Source organism: Mugil cephalus, chromosome 4, assembly GCF_022458985.1.
Source record: "Mugil cephalus isolate CIBA_MC_2020 chromosome 4, CIBA_Mcephalus_1.1, whole genome shotgun sequence".
In the NCBI taxonomy this organism is placed as follows: Eukaryota; Metazoa; Chordata; class Actinopteri; order Mugiliformes; family Mugilidae; genus Mugil; species Mugil cephalus.
This window is the reverse complement of record NC_061773.1, coordinates 18,734,737-18,762,666: the sequence shown is the minus strand read 5'-3', so window position 1 is coordinate 18,762,666 and position 27,930 is coordinate 18,734,737. Positions and strand designations below refer to the sequence as shown.

The 27,930-nt window shown below is 41.4% G+C and overlaps 1 protein-coding gene across 1 annotated transcript; it reads right to left on the bottom strand.

Annotated features, from left to right (window-relative positions):
- Positions 1-1,267: 1,267 nt before the first annotated feature.
- synpra (synaptoporin a) lies at positions 1,268-21,903 on the bottom strand. Its single transcript, XM_047584307.1, has 6 exons — positions 21,763-21,903; positions 21,564-21,629; positions 6,146-6,270; positions 5,068-5,266; positions 4,718-4,909; positions 1,268-4,328 (listed from the first exon to the last, which is right to left on the bottom strand). Exons 1-6 carry the CDS (start codon positions 21,778-21,780, stop codon positions 4,080-4,082), a joined length of 849 nt encoding a protein of 282 aa, XP_047440263.1. The 5' UTR covers positions 21,781-21,903; the 3' UTR covers positions 1,268-4,079.
- Between the last annotated feature and the right edge of the window lie 6,027 nt (positions 21,904-27,930).

Here is a 27,930-nt window from a genome sequence, read left to right as displayed (position 1 = left end):
GACTGCACAGTACACGCCTTGTGCAAAAATTAGTAAAATAAGTAAGATAAGGCTCAGTACACATACAGTATATATACAGATGAGCCCATTATTCATTATCCGTGTGGTGCTCATGTGCTTTTTGCTGGGCTTAACCAGTGTAAATGAAAACTATGAGCGTACTTAAAAATGCAATGTGTAGAATTTGCCAGTAGTCATAGAAAAAAACAGTCACAGTAATTTATAGCAGGAGCACCCCCAGTTTCTCTGTGGGGACATGGTCCACCTTGACATCCTACACTGTAAACAGTGCTCAGGACAACAAAATATTATGCAATCTTTATGTTTCCTGTTAGCCCAAAATTGATGCTGTAATAATAATAAAAGTGTTTTCTGGTTAGTATCGTCATTGTCAGAGTCTGTTAGAAGTGTGTGGTGTGGATTCCAATAAGTAAATTGCATTTAAATAGTAATATTTGCATTGCCACATTCAGTATAGTTTATGTTAACATTTGTATGGGTGACCCCAAGCATCCTGGTCTGTGGTCTAGTTCTGATGCCCACCTGTCACATTCAGCAGTGGACAGGGGTCAGCACGAGGTCCCCCAACTAGTCTGTGGCTACATCCCCATACAAAACAAACCTTCTTTCAGGTCCAGCAGGATTTATTTCAGCAACTGCATCTACAATGGCCAAATGAAAGAAAACCGAAGTTCCTGGATGGGCTGATCTATTTTAACAGTCGTCCATTTTTTTTTACCCAGTTAAAATGATAATGGCACATGGCTGCTTCAGCTACAAGATGGCCTCATTGATACTGCTGTTTTAAGCTTCAGCTGTTAGTAATAATAGTAAAACATACATTTCTTGATCAAAGTACTGGTAACAAACAAATTCACTCTACACATCAGGGTTCAGTTTCTTTCCACATGTTATGTTGTGTATTTTAGGAGTGTGTCAGCCAACAGTGAGGCGCTGTTTGTGCTTTATTACACGTCGTGATGCTGTTCCTAGTACAAGTATTGGCATCTACGGACGTTATGTTCATTATTTGATGCATTTAGGAGTTTAATTTCACAGTTCTATCTCAGAGGGAGTTCAGAATCCAGTATATCTATATATAGGTTGCGTATTTTGTGTATAAAGGCTTGTTGGCTTTGTTGGAAAGTTGTGCACATTTCTGACAACAAACCGAAAGAGAGCACCTGGTTTCTGTTGAAACAATGCTGGCGGGTCAAAGGTCAGAGTTCACTCACATAGATCAAACAAGGAGATTTGAACTGATACATGAAGACGAGTCATTTATGGACAAATTTGTACAGGTTTACTAGCATGAATCCCTGTAAAATATCATCCACACTCACTACGTGGACCTGTACACATTTGTCATGGGTATCAGACTGTTTTACATACATGGATGTTCAATCTACTTTATTACACTGATGCAGGCCACATGCAAAGAAGGTCAAAAACAGGACTGCACACGTCATATCAATCTAAATAAATAGCAAACAGGCATAATCTCTGGTTCATGACTGCACAGTACACGCCTTGTGCAAAAATTAGTAAAATAAGTAAGATAAGGCTCAGTACACATACAGTATATATACAGATGAGCCCATTATTCATTATCCGTGTGGTGCTCATGTGCTTTTTGCTGGGCTTAACCAGTGTAAATGAAAACTATGAGCGTACTTAAAAATGCAATGTGTAGAATTTGCCAGTAGTCATAGAAAAAAACAGTCACAGTAATTTATAGCAGGAGCACCCCCAGTTTCTCTGTGGGGACATGGTCCACCTTGACATCCTACACTGTAAACAGTGCTCAGGACAACAAAATATTATGCAATCTTTATGTTTCCTGTTAGCCCAAAATTGATGCTGTAATAATAATAAAAGTGTTTTCTGGTTAGTATCGTCATTGTCAGAGTCTGTTAGAAGTGTGTGGTGTGGATTCCAATAAGTAAATTGCATTTAAATAGTAATATTTGCATTGCCACATTCAGTATAGTTTATGTTAACATTTGTATGGGTGACCCCAAGCATCCTGGTCTGTGGTCTAGTTCTGATGCCCACCTGTCACATTCAGCAGTGGACAGGGGTCAGCACGAGGTCCCCCAACTAGTCTGTGGCTACATCCCCATACAAAACAAACCTTCTTTCAGGTCCAGCAGGATTTATTTCAGCAACTGCATCTACAATGGCCAAATGAAAGAAAACCGAAGTTCCTGGATGGGCTGATCTATTTTAACAGTCGTCCATTTTTTTTTACCCAGTTAAAATGATAATGGCACATGGCTGCTTCAGCTACAAGATGGCCTCATTGATACTGCTGTTTTAAGCTTCAGCTGTTAGTAATAATAGTAAAACATACATTTCTTGATCAAAGTACTGGTAACAAACAAATTCACTCTACACATCAGGGTTCAGTTTCTTTCCACATGTTATGTTGTGTATTTTAGGAGTGTGTCAGCCAACAGTGAGGCGCTGTTTGTGCTTTATTACACGTCGTGATGCTGTTCCTAGTACAAGTATTGGCATCTACGGACGTTATGTTCATTATTTGATGCATTTAGGAGTTTAATTTCACAGTTCTATCTCAGAGGGAGTTCAGAATCCAGTATATCTATATATAGGTTGCGTATTTTGTGTATAAAGGCTTGTTGGCTTTGTTGGAAAGTTGTGCACATTTCTGACAACAAACCGAAAGAGAGCACCTGGTTTCTGTTGAAACAATGCTGGCGGGTCAAAGGTCAGAGTTCACTCACATAGATCAAACAAGGAGATTTGAACTGATACATGAAGACGAGTCATTTATGGACAAATTTGTACAGGTTTACTAGCATGAATCCCTGTAAAATATCATCCACACTCACTACGTGGACCTGTACACATTTGTCATGGGTATCAGACTGTTTTACATACATGGATGTTCAATCTACTTTATTACACTGATGCAGGCCACATGCAAAGAAGGTCAAAAACAGGACTGCACACGTCATATCAATCTAAATAAATAGCAAACAGGCATAATCTCTGGTTCATGACTGCACAGTACACGCCTTGTGCAAAAATGAGTAAAATAAGTAAGATAAGGCTCAGTACACATACAGTATGTATACAGATGAGCCCATTATTCATTATCCGTGTGGTGCTCATGTGCTTTTTGCTGGGCTTAACCAGTGTAAATGAAAACTATGAACGTACTTAAAAATGCAATGTGTAGAATTTGCCAGTAGTCATAGAAAAAAACAGTCACAGTAATTTATAGCAGGAGCACCCACTTGTAAACATTAAGGGAAAATTACTCCCTTTTTTCACTATTCAAAAAAAAAAGAACGATGTGATTAGTGCGAGAGAAACAAAAACACACAAAATCATGCTGCAATGACTGCATATATATATTTGGATTTTTTTTTTTTTTGCTCCGACAATGCCCAGATACCAATGTCAGAAAAGAGTCGTAATGTATTTGTAACAAATATACATAGAAATATCACAAAATTAAATTCTGTCTCCGCATTTGAATCAGAAATACACATTATCAAAATAAATTCCCTGTCACGATGAAAAGCGTCGCATGTCGCAAACTTTCAGTAATGATTTGGGGCAGTGTGGGTCAAGTTTCAGTGGCAAAATGAACATTTTGCTTCCCCCTTGTTTTCACAGACATCGTTTTGGCACACGTATAAAGTCATGCACTTAAAAACCCGAATTATACAAACAAACCAGTTTGAAAAACACATCCAGTGAAAACAGCATGTGTGTCAAATTACAAGCACAGAGAGAGTAACTGTCACTAATGTGTTTTAAAACTACAAGAAATACAACAGTCCGCAGACAACACCTGTGAAGTAAAAGGAGTAAATGACTATATCTAATATATATATATATATTATTATTATTTTTACAATACTCAGCAACACCTGTATATACAATGTGTACTTTGACACCTTTTTAATGACCACATTTTTTGCATTTTGCACAGACAGATTGATTAGAAATTCAACACTCCTCTCCTCTCCTCTCCTCTCCTCTCCTCTCCTCTCCTGTCACCCGCTGACTGACGCATTTAAAGATGCAGAGGTGAAAAGGCACAGCTACATTTGATTGGAGTAGGAGGTGGGCCCTCCCACCTGGCTGTACTCGGACGGCTGGCCGAGGTTTCCCTGGGTGTTGTAGCTCCCTGACTGGTCAAAGCTTCCCTGGTTGTAGGGCTGCTGGGTGAAGGTGCCGGCCTGTTTCTCGGACGCCGCGCCTGCCAACCTTGTGCCCTTGTGCCAGCTGGTCTCTTTAAAGACAAACCAGATGTTTCCAGCCCACAGAACAAAGTTGAGAAACCCAAAAACCTGAAAAGAAGGAGAAACAAAACAATTTTAAACACGGGCAGATTCTTGTGTTTTTATGTCTTTGTTTGTTTTCTGGACACTGTTTTATTCTAAAGTACTCTTCCAACTAAATGTTCTCCAGATTCGATTTCATTTTCCACTTCATATTGATCCAGGTTCCTTGGCCTTCGCCTTTGCACAACAACAAACAAAATCCACTCAATCACAACTTTGTCAAGCCGATTTCTGGGATTCCACATCAGCTGACATCACATTTTAATTTACACGCATGTTTAAGCTTCAGCTTTAACGGTTAAATTTTAATTTCTTCTTTCTTGGCAGAGGGAACAAGTAATCTTTGCCTTTGTAGGTGATCTCTTTAATTATTCCCTGTACCCCACACAACCCACCACGGAGGTGTTGAGTCCGGACCAGCGAGGGCCGTGAACAGGACCACACTTGTTGGTAGGGACTTTGCAGGCAGAGATGAGGAGCTGCACCTCATCTGGATCCGTGGCCACCTTGACGTCAGACAGGGCCTTTGCCCAAGCAGACGAGCTGACCAGCCACATGAAGGAGAACACTACTGTCACTACAAAATCCTGATGAGAGAGAGGATAAAAATATATATATATATATATTTAGTTCAAGAAATCAGAACATTACTGTTGTCAACCAGGAGATTGGAGTTGCATTGTATTGTTAAGTAATTCTACTTTGAACTGAAAAAAGCATCCGGTCAGAGTCCAGTTGTACTCACAATGAGAGGTCCTCGACTGTTTTCGCGGTATTTATTCTGAAAGAAGATGTAGACAACGGTGGCCATGAGGGAATACAGGAAGGCAAAGACCGCAATGGTGACAAAGAACTCTGCAGAGGAGGAAAAGTCTCCGATGAGGAACACGCGTTCCTGCCTCGTGGCCTCGCACATGGGTGCTTCAAAGGACACCTGGTGCAACCTGACAAACGCAGAGGAACAGCGGTCAGTTCCTATTTACCACACAAAATGGAGACTTCAGCATTGTCTTGACAAGTGTTTTGCGTTTCACCAAAGGAGCTCTTGCTGCTGATGCAGTAGCAGTAGTAGCAGTTGGTTGTTTTCTGACATTCTTAAATAGAAGAAGTTTCCACTGTGACTCTATCAACTTAAATAAACTTAAAATTCTGGAGGGAGGCTCATCAGTGAAATGGTCCTGTTCTAAATGCCAAGAAAACTGAGGGACCTCTGAACTGTGCATGGATCAACAATATGGCGCAATGTATGGCTAATGAGAGAATAGCAAAGATATCGTTAGCCTAATAGCATAATAAGTCAAAATAAACTTTTAGCACAGGTACATTATAAGTATTTTTATTGCTATAAGGCTAATGAAAAAAAAAACATACTGGGTAACCTGGAATCAATTTTGGAGTTCATCAAAAAGTGAAGGAGAAGTCGCAGGTTACCTAAAATAAACTAAAAGGTCAAGACTCAGAAAGTCCAGTAACAGAGTTGTATTTTTTATGTAATTGTTTTCAAATTTATTTATCTGCTGAGAGTATCTGTAAACTTATCGATCTTAGTATGTTCATTCATTTATTTTTCATAACTGCTTGTCCTCTAGATGGTCTTGAGGAGTGGGTCTTTTTCTATTTTTCCACTAGGACCGATGCTCCGCAGCACTTTGCACAAGTCAAAAAAATACACATTATGGTTTGAAGCATGTTAACACATGCCATATCTTATCAGACACTTTTATTCAGGGTTCATGTAAAAGTTAAGTAGGGATCTCTAATCATCGTTGTACATGTAAATAACAAACAGATTGCCCAGAAATGTGCAGTTGAAGCTCGCTCACCTGAAAGGATAACCAAAGTCAATGCCGATGCTGAGGTTGCTGCTGGCCTTCTCCATGCAGTCCACACTGACCCGCAGCTGCCCAGAATAGCCACCACATGTTGCAAATGCAAAAATGGCAAAGAGCTGCAAGAAGAAAAAAAAATCGTACTCTGAAAAAAAAAAATAATAATGCAATAATTCATACAAAGCGAGTATGTTGCCGTGTTAACACCTCATCACAGTTGCTTCGCGTGCACACGCAGTCACAAGTTCACATACAGCTACCTACTAGAGGATTCTGTAACAATGTTCTTTGGAAGAAAGACTTCTCTCAAAGTCCATCAAGAGCTGTTTCCACGTACTGTTACTGGGAGGTTCAATCTGAGAACAAAACCGTCGGCTCAATGAAAAACATCATCAGTCAGAGCAGGGAGAGCAGAGCCTGCTTTGGTCTTGGGGACTTTCTGTCAGAGTTGGTTCAAGGTTTCTTTATTCATCTCCTGTAGGAGAAATTTGTCTTGGACGAGAGGGCATTGCTGCAGTGGAATACAAAAAATAAAAAGGAGTGAGTGGGCAATCCTTTAGTATTTGCGTGTTCTTTTAATGTTGCATGTTTTTTTTTTCAGTTTTCAGTTGTCTAAAAGCTTGACTGAAAACATACAGCGCACAACTCTTCTGGAAACAGAAGTTTCAGTTTGGTCTAATAAGACACAGAGCTAAAAAGCTTAAAATTATTCGATCCCCTCTGAAATTTGACTAAAAAAACATAATGTTTTTTCAACGTGAACCAAATCAAATAAATGAAATATTGTGTTTTGGTGTTAGTTATTTACCTATCAGAACTTGGTTAAAAATCTGCTTAAGTTTTGAGTATTTTTTTATGTAAAAATGTCAAAGATTCTGATGGGTACAAATACTGGAAGGTGGTGTAATCGCATAACGAATACGGTCTTAAAGTTAAGACTCTCAGGGTTGTCATGGCCAAAATTGAAGAAAGCTAAAGGAGTTACATTTGTTTTTATGAACGGTCAAAATGACTTGGTTGTAATTTCTACAGCCTTTGACCAATTTGGATTTTAATGGCCTCAAATTAAAGCTGCAAGTTTTACATCAGCAAAAACTGCGTACGTGTCAAACCATTTAAAGGTCTGTACGTGGCTCTTGATCTGCTGAATGCTTTGCAACAGAACAACTCTGGAAGTTTGCCGTACCGTTTAAAACTTGGGAGTGAGAGACAGAGACAAAACAGTAAAGTTGTTGGCTGGTAAACCAAAACAATGAGTTGAAAGAGGTTAAAACTCTGAAATGTAGAGTAAACACTTGGACATATGACAGCACACATTTTTAATGGATGTTAGTGACTGAATAGGTGTCTATGGTTACTGTAAAGGCTGACACTTTTCACTTAATAAATGAGTCACAAAATTAAAATATTTTACAAATTTAAATCTGAAACTGTAACTTGAGAGTAGGTATTATGCAACATTTAACTACTATGGACCAGTTCAACACCAGCTGATTGCATCGCACTGCAATAGCTGCAGTGAGCACATGGGCAGGGCTGAATAAGGACAAGCAGATACTGCTGATCTGCTTGTCCTTGCTGATGAATGTGGAGGAAATGACAAGCGTGTGCGCTTCCTACACACTCCATTTAAGACTCATCTTACAATGCAGGCTGTGACAGCAAGAAAGCAAATGAGTGTGCAGACACACAAGTTCAGTATGATCAGTAGCGACCTTTTCTCAATATAATTGCGAGTTAGTTCAAAACATGTCACGTCAAGGGTCCTCAGTGCACGTTTTGAAGAAACAAAACCTGCCCCTCAGCACAATTCCCATCATGCATTCAACTTGATGAAGGTCTTTTTAATTAAGTTTACGAAAGATGATGCATATTTTTTGACCTCAACTCCATTATCCGGAAGTCAGATAAAATACGAAAAACGATAAAATGTAGTTAGCACTGAGGTAGGTGACGGTGTATTGTAGATGATTAAACAAAGGCATAAGAGAACCACTGATCTAAATCATTCCTATATCACAGGAGGAATAATTATATAGTTAATAGTTATATCTATATTGCAAGGGGAGGTCTGGGCGGATGGATGGGTCCACAAAACATCAGACCCCCATTGGTTTGACGTTTACATTTTCCAATAACCTAACTCTAAATGAAAGTTATCAAAACCTACAAGGCAATTGCAATTCAAGCCCTCTATTTTAACTTAAAGCCTGGTCATTCTCCAACCTCTAATCTTATTCACATGCACCCTGTCGCTGTCTGATGTTGCCAGTAGGTCGATGCTAGTGACTGTGAGCAACCATTTACATTTTAGTTCCTGTTGATGTCTGTCTGTGATATATATGAGAAAATGCAAAACAGCTCTGAAGCGGTCCCTCCAAGAGACTGATATATGGAAGGATGTATAAAACGGTTTACAGTGAACCTGTTAATTCTTAATCCACACATTTCATTGATGCAAATTCATGTTTTTCTATAACAGAACTGCATTTATTTGACTTACTGCTCATGTGCTAAAAACCCCTTTATAGTAGAATCTCCCTGGTTCTGCTCTACGTGGTCGGGGGTTTAAGTTCATTTAAAATTAATGAGGTAATTGAATGCCCTGGAAAGAATGTCGCACACTATGAACACAAACCCAGGTCCGGATAAGTCAGATGAACTGGCTGCTCATTAAAATCATCACATATCAACGTGCAGTAAACACACAATCATGAACATGCGTCCTTTGACCTTTATAGGCTCTTGTCCATAGCCTATATAAATCCCCCATAGCCTGAAGAGCTCTCACAGCCATAATTACCATAATCAGACCTGACGGCTGGTTAGCACAAACCTCCCCTCTCCCATATTACGGGCAGCTGTGCGTGCAGCTTGCCAGCAGCAACTGGGGAGGATGTATATCCCTCCCAGTTTGAAGGAACCACAGCCTCTGGAGGGCACTATCAGATCACCGAGCTGGACTGTTGACACTGATCCAGAGAATATGTGAGAGCATGTACTTAAGAGCTGAGAGATTAATCGTGTGCATGGCATCTCGCAGGACAGGAATTTCGTCAACGGGAAGCCCCAGTCCCATAGAAAAAACATTTTAAACCAAATCAACTTCTGTGATTCATGGCAGGCCTGAGGCAAAAAACAGTGTACAGCATTGCATCTCCAACAACAACAACAACTGGTGTCTCCACTAGAATCACCTCAAAACAAAAATGTCAGAATATTAAAGGAGTGAGCTGACGGACAAACTGAGAGAAAGAATCTGGTTAAAACACTGTTACACAATAACACCTTTATTTATTCCATACATCTGGTATGTTCCTGTCTTAAATTTAAGTGATAACATTTCAGGATTTTTTTTTACAGCAGTTGGTAAGTGTAACATTCAGTACAATAGAGAGTTTCTTTTAATTTCACGAATTCTCAGTGAACCACCTGGACTGCATGGCCAGCTAGTTAATGCTCCCTTCTGGCTGAATGTGGTAATTGCACATTGGGTGTAATTGCACAATTCTTAAGCGTTGTAAAGGCTAATTTGGATCACAAAGAACCCACAAAGCTTATCCTGGCTGGGTTAGCTCCGCCCAGGTCGAGGCCGAGCGCTGTGCGATAAACAGGGGGCTCCAGTTTCCACTCGTTTCCTGCACTTTCAGACCTCATGTGGAGGCTGACTGATGTTTACCTGGCTGTCATGGTGCACAGCTGGAATGTCTGCTTGAACTCCCGCTCCCAGAGTGTTTTTCGGTGGTCTGCTCTCTTTAGCTCCGGTCTGTTTTCCGAGACAGGAAAACCACGAAATTCGTATTTGTAGCAAAAATAGCACACGGCTCAGAGACATGATAAATACTGTATATGCGGACGGCAGAGCATGCTTTTCTCAACAAATAAACAGAAGGAGAAAGTGACCAGAAGAGCGATGGAATCGATACTCCCTCATAATTATCACAAACACGCCCAGATAAACGTCTCCCTCTCTTTCTCTCTGTATGTTTATATGCTGCCTCCTGCAGCTGCCTTCTCTGCCTGTGATTTTCGGCTCGGGTTTAGCCCCTCTCATTTCTGGATGGGGCCTTTGAACAGGAGAGCGTGGCATTGTGGAAGGAGGGTGGATGCTAAGCCCCGCGCCCCCGTGTGTTTATCTGCCTCTCCCAGCTGGGCTCCTCGGGGAACAAGCGATAGAAGAGAGAGAGAGAGAGAGAGAGGGGGAAAGCAAAAAGGGAGTGATAGATAGAGAGAGAAAAGCCAGAGTAGAGGAATGAAAGCCATCTGCAATTCAAACAAAGCTCTGAAACATCTCACTGTTTGCCTTCTTCTCTACTGACCTACATGGCATTGGAGAGCATAATATTATAGTGCTTTCACATCTGTTTTAAATTTTTTTTTTTTTAGCAAAAAGGCACAAAAAGCAGCTTTCGGTATTATCTTACAGATTTGAATGACGTGGGTGCGAGTGCAAGGGTTCTGTGTGAGAGTGTAAAAAAAGAGGTGACGACGTGAGCGAGCGCCGTGGAAGCGCGGAGGCCAGCAGAGGATTATGAACTGATCCAGTGGCTTCAGGCTTGACCACCAGCAATCAGACCTGCTGTCCAGAACGTACAGTCTCAGCAGAGAAGCAAAACAAATAGGGTGTGAACAAAAAATATTCAGAGAAGCAACAGGGGAAATGCAGTGGAAGCAAAGACAGAGAGTTTTCAAAGGTATGTAAAATTTAGGGCTGGGCAGTACCAGTACCAGTTCATACCAAATACCAGTATTTTTTTTTTTGTTATGATATGAATTTTCAATATACCATGGATCCACAGACTGGACCATTTTTAATGTAGCGCTTCAAAACATGCATGGTGCAACTGTGTCACTGCAAGGTGTGGTGAAGATGAAAAGCTCTGAAAAATGAAGGAGCGACAGAACGAGGGGGCGGTGCCATGTTGATTGTCTGGGTTTTTGTTTTTTTTTGCGTGACCAGGCGTCCTCGATTTCTGCATACAGTCCCCGTTTTGGATGAGCTCTCCCACACCTAAAGCTGTCCCCAGATGTGAAATGAGAAAAAAAAAAAAGTTGCACGCAGACTACAATTATTACGGTAGCCGGTCGCGCTGCTATTGACATTAGACACATAGCAGTTTAAAATAAATTAAACTCTCTTCTTGATAACATTTAATTCTTCTTTCTTTCTTTTTTTTTTTAATCTCCGAATTGTCCCCCGATTTCCACATCAGCAGGCAGTGCTAACATGCAAACCAGTTTTACTACTACTGTGGGATTATTCTACAATATTTAGTCATAACCTACTGCATTAATTCCTCTCTCAACCAGCAAAAAATGTTGTGAACTAGTGAGTATGCATGAAAAAAAAATACCGTGATGTACCGTGATACCATTAGAATTTTGAAAAATACAATTATATACATTTTAATTTATACCGCCCAGCCCTTGTAAAATTAAGGATGTTTGTCTGTAAAGTGAATAAAATGGAGGAGCTGCTCAAACACAAGCACGGGATGAGAGGGCAGAGGAAGCGACATATGTCTCTCCAAGCAGGGAGGTGAGGATCATGTTAAGAGGCAAATGAGCTAAAAGATGCTCTCTCTGATGAGCCGCACTTGACATTTTCGATGCTAACCATACACACACACACACACACACACAAACACACACAAACCCTCCACCTGCTCTATTCAGACTGATAGGGATCGTTATGTGTCGAGTGGCTGCACCAGGAGCAGGAAAAAAAAAAGCGCCTTAGACGTTCACCCCTCTCCTCAAGAGGGGGGAAGAAAAGAAAATCTAGGGCACTCTATGAATCCAGAAAGAAAGAGAAATGATGAGACTGAGGTTGACAAAGAGAGGCATATCTCATCGGAACTGCTTACCCTCAGCTATATTTTAGAATTAAACCCCTCTAAGATCTACACTCTTTAGATTGCGTGGTTTGAAGACACTTAGCCTGAAGAGGTTAAAGAGAACATTTTAGGAACAATTTAAGGCTCAAGTGTGTACAATATGGAAATGGATAAGTCTAAAGGTTACATTGAACTAACCATTTCAGCTATACAGAAATAACATGAACAGCCTGCATTAGCACAAACAGTGGAAAACATCTCAAAGCTTTCCAAGATAACATCTCAACAACCATTCATAGCATTTACAATGGAATAAAGCCTCAAACATCCACTGACCAGCCACAACATTATGACCGGAAAATAGGAAAAATAAATAATCTTGACCATCTTGTGACAATACAGTGTTCACTTTTGGACCTGGCATTCATTGCTTGGACATGTACCACCTATTTCGACCAGACAAGGTAACCCCACCCCATAGCGATGACAGCAGGAGCAACTCAAAAAACATGAAAAACAGCACAAGGTGTTGACCTGGCCTCCAAAATACCTGCATCCCAAACTGATCTGTGGGATGGACAGAGGCCCCTTCCCCACTAAAAACATCCTGGTTGCAGACACCACAGGATACCCTCAGAAGGCCCATATCCATTCTCTGATGAGTAACACCTGTTACAAGGGAGGCACAAGGTAGACCTACGCAATATTAGGAAGGGGATTCTGGGGTTATCTTTGGCTGGGCTCAAATTGCAGGTCTTTTGGAAAGCATGCATATTTTTATTTATATTTTAAGATGTGACAGGGAACAGTTACTTAGACCAAAAGTCAAACTAGTCATACCTGTATGTAATATGTAAAAATATTGTAATTTTACTGCAATTTTAAACAAAGTGTGTGAAAACAAAACTGAACTGCACTTTTATACACGTCGTAGTCACGAGACTGAGGTGTCTTCCAGAAAAGCGGTTCAGGTGTGAAAGATGCTGCCAAGTGAAACAGTTGTGTTTTGTGTCATGAAAAAACAAAAAAAAACAACATACAATTCAGGTCCTCGGCATAAAACACATGCTAAAAATTCATGACTATTTCATGAAATGAGACTGTACTGGAAAAAACAAGGAAATTTCCGTTCTCACGGTCTAAAAGCCAATAATGTTCAACAAATGTCTCCCAAAGTGGAAACGGAATATTCTGCTTCACAGCCCGGTGGTCCAAATCCATCTGTCTGAATTCGCTGTGTGTTATTTCCTGCTTGTGTATTCATACAGTTGTTCCAATTACATAGATGTCCGTGTTTGTGTGTGCATGGCTGCACGTGTGACTCCGAATTAGCTTAACCGCTCGGTGCATGTTAGTGTTTAAGGGACTGGGCATGAGCGCGCGATGTGTGTACGTATGTGAACGCAGAGTAAAAATATCTCACCCTCTCCACTCAGGCAGAAGCATTGCCCACAGTCCACGCACACACCAACAGGCAAGCATGCAAACAGGCAGCCTCCCAAGCTCTTGCTGCTGCAGCCGCAGCACTGTTATAAACATGAGCAATTTTACGCCAGCTAGTTGAGTACAAAACAAAACGACAAACACGGAGGAGAGATGACAGCACGCTGGGGCGAGCAGACAGAGGCACATTTGAACTGAACTTTTGCTTTCGCTGATGATGGACATGAATTTAAATTGAAAAAAGTTTTCTCTCCCAAAAGCAGTTCAGTTTTAGTAATTATACTTGACAGAATTATTGTTAGAATATAAACTTTTACCATGACATCCTTAATTTCATACCAAAGATGAGGGTTTTCCTACCTATACAAACAGATGTGGTGATATTTAGTTACACTACTTAGGAAATCCTCCTACTTTATTGACTGCAGAAGAAGTAATACACAAAAGTAGGAAAAACAAGGCTTCAGTGGAAAGCTGTTTGATCTGTGGTTCAGTAGCAGCACCCCAGAAGTAAATCAGTAGCTCATTTAGCGGTGGCTAATCCCTTCTTTGCACAGGGAGCGCTTTGTGCCAAGCACAACACAGATTCATCTTTCCCTCTATCTCCCCACTCCCCCCTCTGTAAGCTTGACTGAACACAAGAAAATTTCCATTTATTTTTGTAACAGTGTCCCTTCTTGGCGCTCTTCGTGTCCCTATGGGGTTTCCATGACTACTCTGTCGGGTGGCCTATCTGGAACTCGGCCCCCGTGTCCTGCACCTATGAATCTGGGCGTACCCAATGGAAATGGATCACAAATCTTTATACTGTGCGTGATGGTGGGCTCATATTAAAGCACAAGAGCACAAGAGTTTACAAGGGTTTAAGTGAAGGTTAAGATGTCCTGACTGTGCAAAGTGATGTCCAATCACATCTAAATGCCACAGTGTTTATGATGCTTGTAATAGCCTACTCACAGCGTTGCCCTCATTGGTGCAGACAACAAAACAAAATTGTAAACCCGCTTCACTTTCTTGCCTCTGCTCTCCTGGTCAGATGTGTGATTGAGTGAAGTTGACATGCTTGTCAGAATTCTAGTCTCAAAATAGTGAAATTGTGAAAAGCTGTTTGAAGATCCCACGAGCAATTCACCAGGAAAACATTGATACCTTTTGGTTGAATAACGAACATACAAGGCTTTGGAGCTAGGGAATAAATGAAGCGGTGTTACTGCATGATTAAGGGTAAGGCGGAATGCCTGGTACCAAAGCACACGGCAAAACAACTTTGAAGTAATATAATCCGACGTGTGGTTGTTTGTCTGGAAACATCTGAGAAAGATCAGACAACCACCTCTGGAGGAATTTTCTCCGCATGCTGCTTACCACCCACATTTGACATTTGTTCAGCATCCGGTGTAACTTGCTGGAATGCAGGAAGTATTTTTTTTTTTGTTTAGCAAAACAGCTTTTGGATGATTTCTTCTGTTTGTTTGCCTCATCCTTGGATTTATTTTACATTTTAACTAGGTTGCCATTTTTGGTTCAATTATAGTGAATAATTTCAGCGTGCAGCAATATGAAAACATAGTCTCTTTGTGATATTTAAATGTCTTTAAGCTCTTTGGCTTTTTGTGTACATAACCTCAGCACCTGTGCTCTTCCATGTACTGCATGTGTGTGCGGGATGTCTTTGAAGCGGACGTGTCAGCCTACAGGAGAAGACAGGTTAGCCTTTTCCTGTCTGAGACACAGATGTGAGACCGCCGTGGTACCCATATTAGTCTAAGAAAAAGAGGCATTATCCAGCACATTTTCATGAAGCAATAACCCAATGTCTGTATTCGAGGTCCAAGCTACTACATATCCATTTGAGATTTGGTTAATTAAATAACTGAACATGGCAGATAGCAATGTGGATGCAAAGCCCCTTGCCTTAATCATGCATGTGTTATATGATTAGTTAAGCTTTTTTTTTTTTTGCTTGTCGGGGAAACAAAAATGTCCAGAGTAGCCCATAAAAGACACAATTCAGACTTGTATATATGCCAAACACTGAAGACAGTAGTTTATCACAGTAACACACAGGATCAGGTTTCAACATCATATTAGGTTTTATTTTATGGGCAAAAAGTTGATTGAGTGAACAAAACCTGGACTGGTTTTGACCTCATCAGATTCCTGGTAGTCAGATGTGAGTAGTTGTGATGGTTGGCTACTGCAGTTTGTCAGTTATTTCTATGCTTTGACTGTATCAATTTTATGATTGGGCATTTTTGAGCATTTTGCTTGGTATTAACCAGAATAAGATGCACCAGCTTTGGTTGGTTTAAACGTTGGTTATCAGCTCTGGCCTGATGATATGTTATGATGTTATGATAATGATAAATAAAGGACATGAAAAATTGCATGAAGCTGGCAAATATATCCAACCGAGGTATCAGGACCGGTGATCATGTAATTGTTCAGATTCAAACACTTTTTACTTTTCTTATACAGAGAAATGATTGCATGAATGGACTCATTAAGGAGTGCCACCCAGCAACAGTACCGTACTACTAGACAGTAGGATACAGGGCTAGGGTTATTACAAGGTACTACTATATCATCCAAAGGTTGTTGGTACTCTGATTCGCCTATTTGCTTAAATGGATAAGCGTTATATAATTTCTTACAGCATTTAAAGGAGGTATTTCCCCCATTTCTCCATGTCCTCCTGTCAAAAGCAACTGAGTTATTTCAGTGCTGAAAAACAAATTTTTGACTTGACAAGTCTCTTGCGATATCTGTCAACAGCTGTCGCCAATCTCCCTTTCACTTGTTTCCCTTTGGTGTGTGTGTGAGTACACACCTGTTCTAATCATGTTGTGGGGACACACGTCTGTATAGTCAGTCACAGAGCGGAGACCCATTTCCTCATCTCATCTTGTAATACCGCTTAGTCTCACTGGGGTCCTGGGGGTTGCTGTAGTCTATCCCACCTGTCGTCAGGTGAGAGGCGGGGTACACCCTGGGCAGGTCGCCAGACTATCGCAATGCTAACACAGACACAAACACCCTTCAAAATCTTTGGAGGATGGGAGGAAACCGGTACCCAGACAAAACCCACGCAGACACAAGGACAACATTCAAATTAAACCCAGAAAGACCAGAGCCGCACTCAAACCCGGACTTCCTTGCTGGGAGGCACCAGTGTTAGCCACGTAGCCACTGTGTCGCCCCCCGATTTCCTCTTTGAGCACAAAAAGCAAAAATTATTATGGTCATAGTTGAGGTAAGTCTGCAGGAAATGGATGAAGTGACGTGTGTATGTGTAAGTGCTTATGACCCTGCACAAATGTATATCATGAACATTATGCAACAATCTATCAAAGTCTACAACATAATATATTGATAAGATGATAGGCCAGTGGAGACATAACACAAAATGAGACTGAGAGGAATAGAGAGGAAGAGAGAATATAAAGTAAGAGAAAAAGAAATTACAAGAAAAGCACCTGATGTACAAATCTGTTCTCGTCTGTATGTAGTTTACTCATATGATGCTTTGTTGTATTAAAATAACTTCAAATAACTATGGGTAATTCTAACTGATTTCAGTATTGCAATAAAATGTGTTCATTTAGCATCATGTTTGAGTAGTAGGGTCCCACTCTATGGTTTATTACTACTGCTCTCTGACAAATTAACATCTACACAGGAACTCAGTCACATTATTTTGTATTAGAACGCAGTGTAATATTATCTATCAAGCTCTACGCTGCAATGCATGAGACACAGGCCTGATAACTGCCACACCTGTTCTCAATCACAAAATCACTTTAATAGGACCTGTCTGACAAAGTGAAGTAGACCAAAAGATCCTCAAAACCTAGACATCATTCCGAGATCCAAAGAAATTCAGGAACAAATGAGAAAGAAAGTAATTGTCTGGAAAATGTTTTAAAGCCATTTCTAAAGTTTTGGGACCACAGTGAGAGCCATTATCCACAAGCTCACTTAGCGGCATAAAGGCTTGACTCAGTTTTGCCAGAAAACATCTTAATGATCCCCAAGACGTTTGGGAAAAAAACCTTTTTGGAAGGTGTTTGTCCCTTTAGATCTGGTATAAAAGTAACACTGCATAAAAAGAACATCATACCAACATTAAAATATGTTGGTGGTAGTGTGATGTTCTGGGGCTGTTTTGCTGCTTCAGGACCTGGAAGACTTGCTGAGGTAATCGGAGCCATGAATTCTGCTTCTACCAAAACATCCTGAAGGAGAACGTCCATCCATCTGTTCATGACCTCAAACTGAAGAGAACTTGGCTTCTGCTGCAGGACAATGATCAAAAACACACCAGCAAGTCCACCACTGAATGGATGAAGACAAACTAAATGAAGACTTTGGAGTGGCCTAGTCAAAGTCCTGACCTGAATCCTACTGAGATGCTGTGGCATGACCTTAAAAAGGCAAGTCATGCTTGTAAACCCACCAATGTGGCTGAATTACAACAATTCTGTAAAGATGAGTGGGCCGAAATTCCTCCATGGCGCTGTAAAAGACTCATTGCAAGTTATTGCAAACGCGTGATTGCAGTTGTTGCTGCTAAGGTGGCCTAACCAGTTAATAGGTTGCCAATCGTAGCTACTCTGGTTGTGCTTTTAGAATGGAAAACACAAACCAATGCCATCTTTATGTATATAGTTATTTCCTCTCAAGCTGGCATGCTAGTCAGACATTTGCTGTACTCCATCAGGTGTTTTCAAGAACAATTTCTTGGCCCAAATGCAAATGGCATGAGCCAAAATCAAGGTCGGCATCCATCATCTAGTAACTGGATGTTAGTTTGGTCACTGGCCATAAATGAAAAACCTGCATTTTTACACCTGTGTCTAATCCAGACAATGGTTGATGCTATCATTGTAGATTGCAAAAACTTCTTTAGATTAAAGGCATTTTATTTGAGTATTTACCCTGGTTAGGCTAAGCAGCAATAGAGAAATCATCCATCTAGCACACATAAACATACAGTACACTGTGCACTGATCAGCCAGAGGCAAAGTAAACTGGTGTACAGTAAAGTACTGAAGATGACATCATAAGTCAGTGGTTCAGTCCTGGGATAGGAAGAGGACCCTTACTCATAAAAAAGACTCATGATGGAGGCTCAGGCAGAAGAGCCTTTGTGACTCACCAGCTCAAGTTTTGTGCACAACAGAGCAGGAAACTAGTGAGTTGTTACAGTACTTGGAAACTGTACTGTGTGAGATGGTAACAGAGTCTGACCATGCTCCAGCGCATAACAAAAACGCATGTTTATCATTTGCATCATGTGCTCAAGCAACTGTACATTTTTCTCTATTTTTTCCCTCCTCCCATCTTTCCCTCAAACACACACACGCGCAGTGAAGAGTTTTGGCACATCTCAAGGGACAACTTCTGCATGACTTAGTCCACGGTGGAGAGGAGGGGACCTCACAGCTGTTTGCAGCAGAATATGCCAGCCACTGACAGTGTGCCAAACAGGCCAAGAGCCTGGACACACACACACAGACAGACACACACACACACACACACACACACACACACACACACACACACACACACACACACACACACAGACAGACACACACACACACACACAGGAGCAGTAAAAACCATCCTCCAGAATCTCCTGCAGACATGACTGATTATTAATGCTCCTTCTCCTTGTGGAGATCCAGCTCTGACTGATGTTGTAGGAACCTTACAAGTCCACTGTAAGATGTTGACTAATGTTAACATAACCTTTAAAGAACCTTCTGTTTGTCTACATGACCAATCAGCCATACAGTCAAGGGTTCAACGTTTGCAAAGTAAATGTCAGTCGCTGCTTAAACAAAAGGCTTTAATGCCAGGGGGCACATGAAAAAAAAAACAACAAAAAAAACAAACAAAACAAAAAACAAACATGTGTTTCTGCTATTGTTATACTGTGGGTATAACTGGCAGGCCATTAGATGGACATTAAACATATGGTTATAATAAGTAGCAGACATTATTGTCGAGGTTTTACTGATGCTATCATTGCTGGTATGTCAGTCCAAAAGGACGTTCCTGTTTGAATTACAATTTCAAAACTCACTGTCTAGTAATATTTTTTTTGCCAAAGAACTCAAATAACATCTGAAGAATGTATAGCTACCGTATGTTTTTGTACATACATATGAATCTGGCCTCATAGCTACTGCAGGAATGACTGTGCGGTTGCAGATGCCATGCATCTCTAAGTGATGACAAAATCAAAGCAGGTATACGTGTTGGTCAGCAAAAAGAATATCATACTGAAGCAGCAACACAGCCAGTCTAAGTAGAAGCTATCATAAACTCAAAGTGAGTGCATCCGTATCCTTTAGCGTATGATGATACGCAGCATCAGGTCTCAGCTGGAAGTCAGTTGGCGGGCCACAGCGGGAAACTGTGCCTGCTGTCTTCTCACTTCTTACATCCACCTAATACCTCAGTTAAACCAGTACAGTGTACCACCTTGTTAAAAAATAAAATAAAATAAAAAATATATATATTAATTGTTTTCATTTTATAGCCATATTACTAGCATCAGTGAAGCACTTAGAAGGACAAGCATGAGATAAAATACCACTAAATTTTCGAGCATCCTTAAAAACTACATCTGCCAACATCTCTTTCAGCTGGTGAAAAAGGTGATCTAGAGCCAGAGATTGTGAACTCCAAATGGACACAGGACAAGAAATCACAGGACAAATGCACCACTGCTGGTGCTGCAGAATGAATCAGAATACCTGGGTCATATTTTGAACTGTTTGCATTTCTATGTGCACACTGGCCAGCAAAAGACGCTGGTTTCTTGTTTCTCTGGGAAATAAAAAACACTGCACCAAGGAAAAGGTCAGCAACACTTCAACGACAGTGTCATGAAGGTGTTGCGGGGGAGTGTAAAAGTAACTGCAGCTTGCATAAGAACATGTGCGACTGCATCTGGGTGCACAACGATTAAGTAATGAGTGGATCAATACGCCACTGGATGTCACAGGATGTTCACACCATCGCACATGCTTCCCTCCGTACACGCACACGCCAATGAGCTACAAGACAACGCACGGAGCTGTGACAGAGTGTTATCTTCATCACACAGATGGTGCTTTGGATCATCTGCTCGTCCTTTGGCCGTGGCCCACAAATATCACAGTGAATCTGGTCACACACAAACAGCCGAAAGGGACGCACTTGGGAACTCACCTCCCTGATAGACATCTGCGGTATCTCAGCTAAAATGTCCTGTGTGTGTGTGTGTGTGTGTGCGTGTGTGTGCTCAGAGTGAGGTCTTGAACATTTGAGTGTCACAAAAACAAACAGTTTTTCATTAGATTTTTTTTTTTTTTTTGGAGACACAGGCTGCTGCTTTGGGATTCTCTGCACATTTGATGGTATTTTCAAAATTGGGGAAGACAAGCTCAGACACACTGCCATGCATGCATGCATGCACACACACGCGCGCGCGCACACACACACACGCGCGCGCACACACACACACACTATCAGAGCAAAAGCTGAATGCCCTCAGGGCTATTGTAATTTCTCTAAACTCACATCAAAGAAAATCATTTATCATTTATGGCTCAGGGCTGCTCTCAACTGTACAATAAACACCCAGACAGAATTAGGTAGTAAAGGTTTAATTCAGTCATGAGCCAGAACACCTCGTTCTTATGGTTGATTTCTTCAATATGATTTCACTTTGGGAACAACGGAGCATTTCTATGTGGACTGGCGCAAAACGCACAGGGCTGCCACAAAATACGCATAATTGAAAAGCAACGTAGCGGTTTCCCCTGGCGCGTAGTTCTCACGGAGCTGGAAATCCTTACATAAACTTAAGCCATTTAGTCACGGCGAAGCGGATCAAAGACGAGATGATTGCGGGCAAGGTGTGGAAGTCACACAAACACCACTATTCAGACGGAAACCCTCCAACAGATGCGCAAAAGTTCAGGTTTCACAAAACGGATACATTGATATTTACTCAATGTTGGAAATGTGAAGCTTCAGTGATTCCACCCCAGTGCAGACCCCCAGCATTATATAATTTAGGATGTGTTTACATTGCAAAAATGAAGTTACTGAATGCAAAACAATAACTAGCAACTTACCCATTCCAAAACACGGATAAATCCCAGAGGTAATTTCAGCACCTGGAATGTCCCCACAGATGCAAGCTGCAGAGCACAGAGGAAAAAAAAATACTCACATCCATTTCTATGAGCAATTAAGCACCCGACGGCCAATTGAGCGGCAATTATACACATCCCCAGTGATAAAAATGATTGGTCTGCATGTGGGTTCACTCACCTGGTTAGCGGTGTCCATTTCAGCAGCGAGGTACTTTGTTTCTTACTTGTTGGACTGGATGTGGACCGCCTCAAACCGACGCCAAGATCCGATTGATGTGTCTGTCGCGCGTTAACAAACAGCGTCCCTGAGCGGACGATTCCGACTGCGACCGGAAAAACCCGAGCCTCTGTCGATGCTTTTCTTTGCTTTGTCTTTAATGGCAGTGCGATGTGGTTGAGCCAAGGAGACAGGCAGGTCAGAAAGATGAGTGATGTCTTCTCTATTCGATGTTTTATTAATTTAGCACCTTAATATATTATTATATTATATTTTTATTCTTTTTAAAAATGTTTTAAATTATTATTATCGTTATTATTCTTTGGGTTGCCAGTTTTGGTATCGCTTCCAAATCCCACTAAATAAACAATAACCTAAAGTGGTTTCAATTTTTAATTTTTCTGGGCTGAAACAATCTTCATGTTCATGAAGTTCACTCATTTAGTCAAAAATACAGTTTATTGTTTATTGCATAATGCTTTTAATATAGTTATGATGTATTTTGTTATTATTGCATGTATTACGCCAATCCATTGGCTGACTTACAAAAACATAATAATAATAATGATACTACAATACTCCTTCTCCTCCTCCTACTACTACTATTATTAATACTACTACTACTATTCTTGCTCCTACTACTGCCACTACTACTGCTGTTACTACTATGACTACAATTTTTCCTTGTGCTCTTACAACAACTACTATTACTACTACTAAGAATAATACTATTTTTACTACTTCCATCCCTTCTTCTACTGCTACTACTACTCCTACTTGTACAACTGCTACTATCACTACTACTATCACTATCACTACTACTACTATTACAACTGCTAGTATTACTACTACTACTACTACTACTACTTAGTTTTGCCTATTACTACTACTACTCATATTATGGCTACTACTACTAGTAATAAAAACAATCTTTTGTAGAAGTTCAGCTTACTATTTCACTTCAACAGTTCGAATAAGTAGGGATGTCCCATATTGATTTTTTGCCGATATCCAACAGGCGATATTGTCCAAATTCTTAATTTCCGATATCAACCGATATGGTATACCGATATATGCAGGCGTTTTTGATTTTTGTTTTTTTTTTCGCCCAGACTAATTTTAGGTAGCAGGCAACCTGTTAGCCACACTAGCTACATTCTGTTGTTGTTTTGGCTCCGGGTGCAGTTTGTTAAAGTCATCAATCGCACGCCTGTAAATGTCTCAGGACCCCACAAGGAGCAGCACCAGGAGCGCGCAGCAGCACAACCCGGGCATTATGTTATCTGTTTTCATTATCGGTGGTAAAAACCGATAACGATATGAACAGATATTACAAAAATAGGCTAATATCGGCCGATATTATCGGTTGGTCGATATTATCGGACATCCCTAAGAGTAAGTATTACTGTTACTGGACTTTTTTTCTTTTTTCTTTTGGTACACACAAACCTCTAACAAACAAGACAAATTCATCACTGAGTATTAGAGGTGTTGGTAGGTCAGAGTTTTGCTAACAGTGCTCTGTTGCTCTCGATCTTAATGCTAAGCTAGGCTAATTCCCCGGGGTTCTTGCACCATATTTATCAAACAGCCAATAAATACACGTTTGCTTGTTTGCAGAGCTACACTCTACCATGAGTAACAGGCACACTTGCCACCACCCAAAGTAATTATTCAGAAGCAGCAGCGCCCACAAAATAAAGTCCTATCATTTACCCACTGGAAACCAATGCTGACTAATATTACGCAATCTGTGTCAGCCAGGAACAAACCAGGACATCATTAATGCACATGCAGGTAACTTTGTTCTGGTGGTGTGTCATTTTTATCCAAGTCCACAACCATCTAATGAGAAAAGAGAGAGCAAAAGCCCAAGTGATAGAGAGCGTGGGGGGGCTTCCATGAGTCTGCTGCACTGATGACAATTCCTTTAAAGCCAAGTGCAAACTGCTCTGACAGCGTGGCTAATTTTACAACATCTCTCCCACTGTCCCTTCCTCTTTCATTTTCTCCCTCCACTGCCTCTTCCCCCCTCTCCCTCTATATCACACACACACTGGCTGCCTGAAGGGCTCTGTCCATGCAATTAGGGAAACGTAATCTGATTGGCTAATATTTTCAACACGGGAAATCAAAAGGATCTGAACAAGAGCAATGAAGCCTCTTGCGTTCTTCATCCTCAAGTGAGGCATCCGTCTCATGTAATGAACTGCGGCCTGTCCACAGGCTGGGCACAGGTTGAGGTTGTAGGAACGGTGCTCGGTCAGTAAAACAAAGAAGTCCCCCCACAAAAAGGCTTTGGGAAAGGTGCCCTGTTTTTCGCAAAACTGATGACGTTTGCGTGAATTGTGTCCAAGCAGCAACACTATGATTACCCAAGACTTCTCCAGCCAGCTGCTTTAATCATCTTGAGGTGATCTAGCTGAAGTGGGTCAAGGCCACAACGATGAACACAATTAAGATGAAGTACAATGTGCACACTTTTTATTACGAGTATTGTTGTGCTTACAATAAATTGACTGGTTGTAGGAGTATCCAGTTGTGTGCAGAGGTATTTCTTTCTCTGCATCAGTCTAAACACATCGTAACGAAATCTAAATAGCGCGTGATGGATAAGCTAGGCCATAGTTGCATAATAAATAAGGTAGTATCAAACTACTGCTGGTTTGTCTAGCTTACAGAAAGCAGCTTGAAGTTTGCTGCTTCTCCAAAGGAAGTAAAACCTTAGCCTGGAAGTTTGTCCAACTTCCTCACCCACAATTTGTTTGAGGCAGAAGGTTGTTCTGGAGCCCCTCCAGTGGGAACTGATTATGACCCCGCTGGGCAAATCAAATTATTTGGGTTTGAGGTTTTTGCTGTGACGTAGCGTGAACGCCACTTCAGTCGGCGTAAAGGGATGTGAATTTGAAAATATGTCCGACTCGTTGTATAACTATCCAGTTGCATGTGGAGGATTCTTCTTTCAGTATGAGTTCACTGTTTTTTTTGTTGTATTAATTGCAAATATTTGCATACAATGTTATCTGCCTCCAGTACTCTAATTACCATCCTAGCATAGTCATATGAATCGTCTCATATTGGCCCAACTCTCAGTTCTCCAAGAAAACTGTATTCAATTTTTTTCAATGCTCACCTACTTACTCTATGCTGCCTGGGACCACTTTTGGCTCCTTAAAGCCCTAGTCACTGTCAAGCCACCCGTAGTGCAGAGCTGCTGGCTCATCTTCAGACATGCTGGGACATAAGAATCCAGAAATAGACAAAAAAGCACCCAAGGAGATCCCAGATGTAGCCAATCATCTCTCAATTTTCTCTCAGCGTGCCACTGGTGTGACTTCCAAAACAACGGCAGCATTAATGTGCGCAACCGGCTACGCGTTTAGCCGAAAAGCCAACACTGTAGTCCCAAGCTTCACTGTATGTGAATGTGCTGAACCGAGCTCATTTTATTATTGCCTGAAGGAGAAAAAGAGAGTAAACTGTCACCGATAATGACAGGTGTCTAGACGCATCCCAAGAATCTTGACATGCACTGCTGACCTAAAGAGAACCCACACCTGGGTACAGTAGCTAAAGGCCATTGTGTGTGTGTGTGTGTGTGTGTGTAAGACAGGCCAAGTTATGGAGGAAGTGGAGCGGCAGATAATAAGCATGGAGAAAGGTGCTGGGTATGACTGCCGCGTGTGAATGTTGGATTAGATTTCAGCAGCACGTTTATTATTACAAAACCTCTCAGGAGCGCGAGCGTAATGATAACTTCAAATTAGCTGCTGTAGCTGCGCAATGAACGTATTTCACATCCGGGGGAAATCTAACTGGCTGGAGCCACTCAGGTGCTGTCAGAGCAGAAGATAAAAGAAACGGAGCAGAGAGAGACGGCAGAGCAAGCAGTGGGAACAATTGCCATCCTCCTCCTCGGCTTAAGCCTCTTTCATATTGTGACACACAGAGGAATTGTAGCGCAGAGACTGGGTCAGCCACTTATCCATCTCATCCAGCGCAGCAACAAGCCGCGGCTCCACAGCAATTACTACTCAGCCGGAACCGCTGCCAGCACACGTCCACGTCCCCCCGGTGCCGATGCAGTCACAAATGCAATAACAAATCATGTACTGCAGAATAGATAGGTAATGTGGAAAAACCTCCAACGACTGTCACATAATGACACATAATGGTGTTGAATTTTTGTTTTGTCAGTCATGGGAGAGTGAGGAAATGACAGAAGGGGCTTTGCTAAATATATATATATATATATGGTATAGAAAATGTTAAGATATGCAGCTATTTAGGTAAAAATGAGAACCCTCTCTGCCTGAGGTTCATCCCTGCTGCTCATTTTTCTGCAGTGAAATGTCACAGTCGGCCGCATTCGGATGGATTCATATATTTCCACGCTCACTTGTTAATTAAACCTATCCTCATGCCTGCGTCAACACAAAGCAACGGAACGTGATTAGATGTCGGAACAAAAGGCGGGCTCTGGAAACGTCTCCGTGTAAAATGGCATTAGCCTGGGCCTCATTTTGAACCAGTTAGACGGCGTACATAATCAGGATTAACTTTAGCGCGGTGGGGAAAGGGAGAGGAGAGGGAGCGACACAGTGAAAGCGAGACACTGAGAAAAAAGAGGGAAGAGGGTGTCATGGAGAGAGAGGATTCGCCCGCAGAGTCACACGTCTTGCTGGCAGGGTTCAGCAGCGGCGTACTTATTACCGTGCAATGGATAGACAAGACGAACACTTGTTTTAGATGCTTCCTTTGTGTCTGAAAATATCCAGGTAGACATAAATACCTAAATGACTCTTAATGTACACTGGAGATTTCTCTTTGAAGCTGCAGAACTGTTTCATTTTAGAATTAAGGATTATTATAGGAGACAGGAAACATGAGCTGCTTTACATTGCATGTAAACAAATACAGAATGTATAGTATAGAGTGGTGTATAGACATGGCTATGTAGCATTGTTTCACATGGCCTGCCGCTTTGTGGCTGAGTTGCTGCTGTTCCCTCGCTTCCACTTTGTTACAATACCGCTGACAGTTGACTCTGGAATATTTAGTAACCGGGAAATTTCACAACTGGACTTGCACAGGCGGCAGCCTCTCACAGTAGTTCGCTGGAATTCAATGAGCTCCCGAGAGCAGCTCTTTCTTTCACAAACGTTCGTAGAAGCGCTCTGCGCGCCTAGGCGCTTGATTTTATACACCTGTGGCCATGGAAGTGGTCAGAACACCTGAATTCAGATGTATGAATGGGTGAGTGGATGCTATTGGCAATATAGTGTAGAAATACTGCTAAACATAAAAACGACCTTAATCCTAAAATATGCTCAAAGTGACATTATACAGGAAACACCGGCTGGAATACCTGCAGCTATACTGTGAGGTATATTCAGGTCTGCAGCTGGATCACAAACTGAACTGCTCAGCCAATATAGACTCTGTATAAAAATAAATAAATAAAAGGGTCAAGAGCCGTCTCTATTTACCCCGGAGGCTATTGTTTAATGTCTGACGGAAGCTGCCGGGCATGTTCCACCAGACTATCGTTGCCAGTGCCTTCTCCTATGCTGTGATGTGCCGGGAAAGCAGCACTAAGAAAAAGGGAACTATGCAGCTGGACAAGCTGATAGAGAAGATGGGCTTTGTGGTAGGGGGGCAGACATCGATGGCAGATGCAAGGACTTTGAACAAGACCTGGTCCATCATGAACAATGTCGACCACCCTCTACACGACACCACAGTCACGCAGAGAAGCTCACTCAGTGACAGGCTGCTGTCGCTGTCCTGCTCCACGGACAGGTGGAGAAGGTCTAAATAAATAAATTCTGTTACATGGTAATCTTTTAGTAGTTGACATAAGAACTGGGACATTTGCGCTGATCTAATCTGGGAACCACGTTTGGCATTAGCGCGCTCTTGCTTTCTGCCTCCAGTGTCGTGCAGGACAGAAGGGATCTTTTCACGCCCTCACACATTGGAAGTTGCTGTGAAGTGAGAACACGTTAGGCGGCGGAATTACTTCTCCATTTGGTGTAATCTGGGCAGCTTTCAGCAAAAGGAAGTGTTGATTGTAAAATAAAAAAAAATAAAAAATCATTATCCAAGTGTGAAAAGTATCAAATTATA

Excerpts from the sequence above, each read along its gene's own strand:
- synpra (XM_047584307.1), bottom strand. Across the intron at positions 4,910-5,067 it reads ACAGTCGAGGACCTCTCATT|GATTTTGTAGTGACAGTAGT; the intron begins GTGAGTACAACT and ends CTCTCTCATCAG. Across the intron at positions 4,329-4,717 it reads CCGGACTCAACACCTCCGTG|GTTTTTGGGTTTCTCAACTT; the intron begins GTGGGTTGTGTG and ends CCTTCTTTTCAG.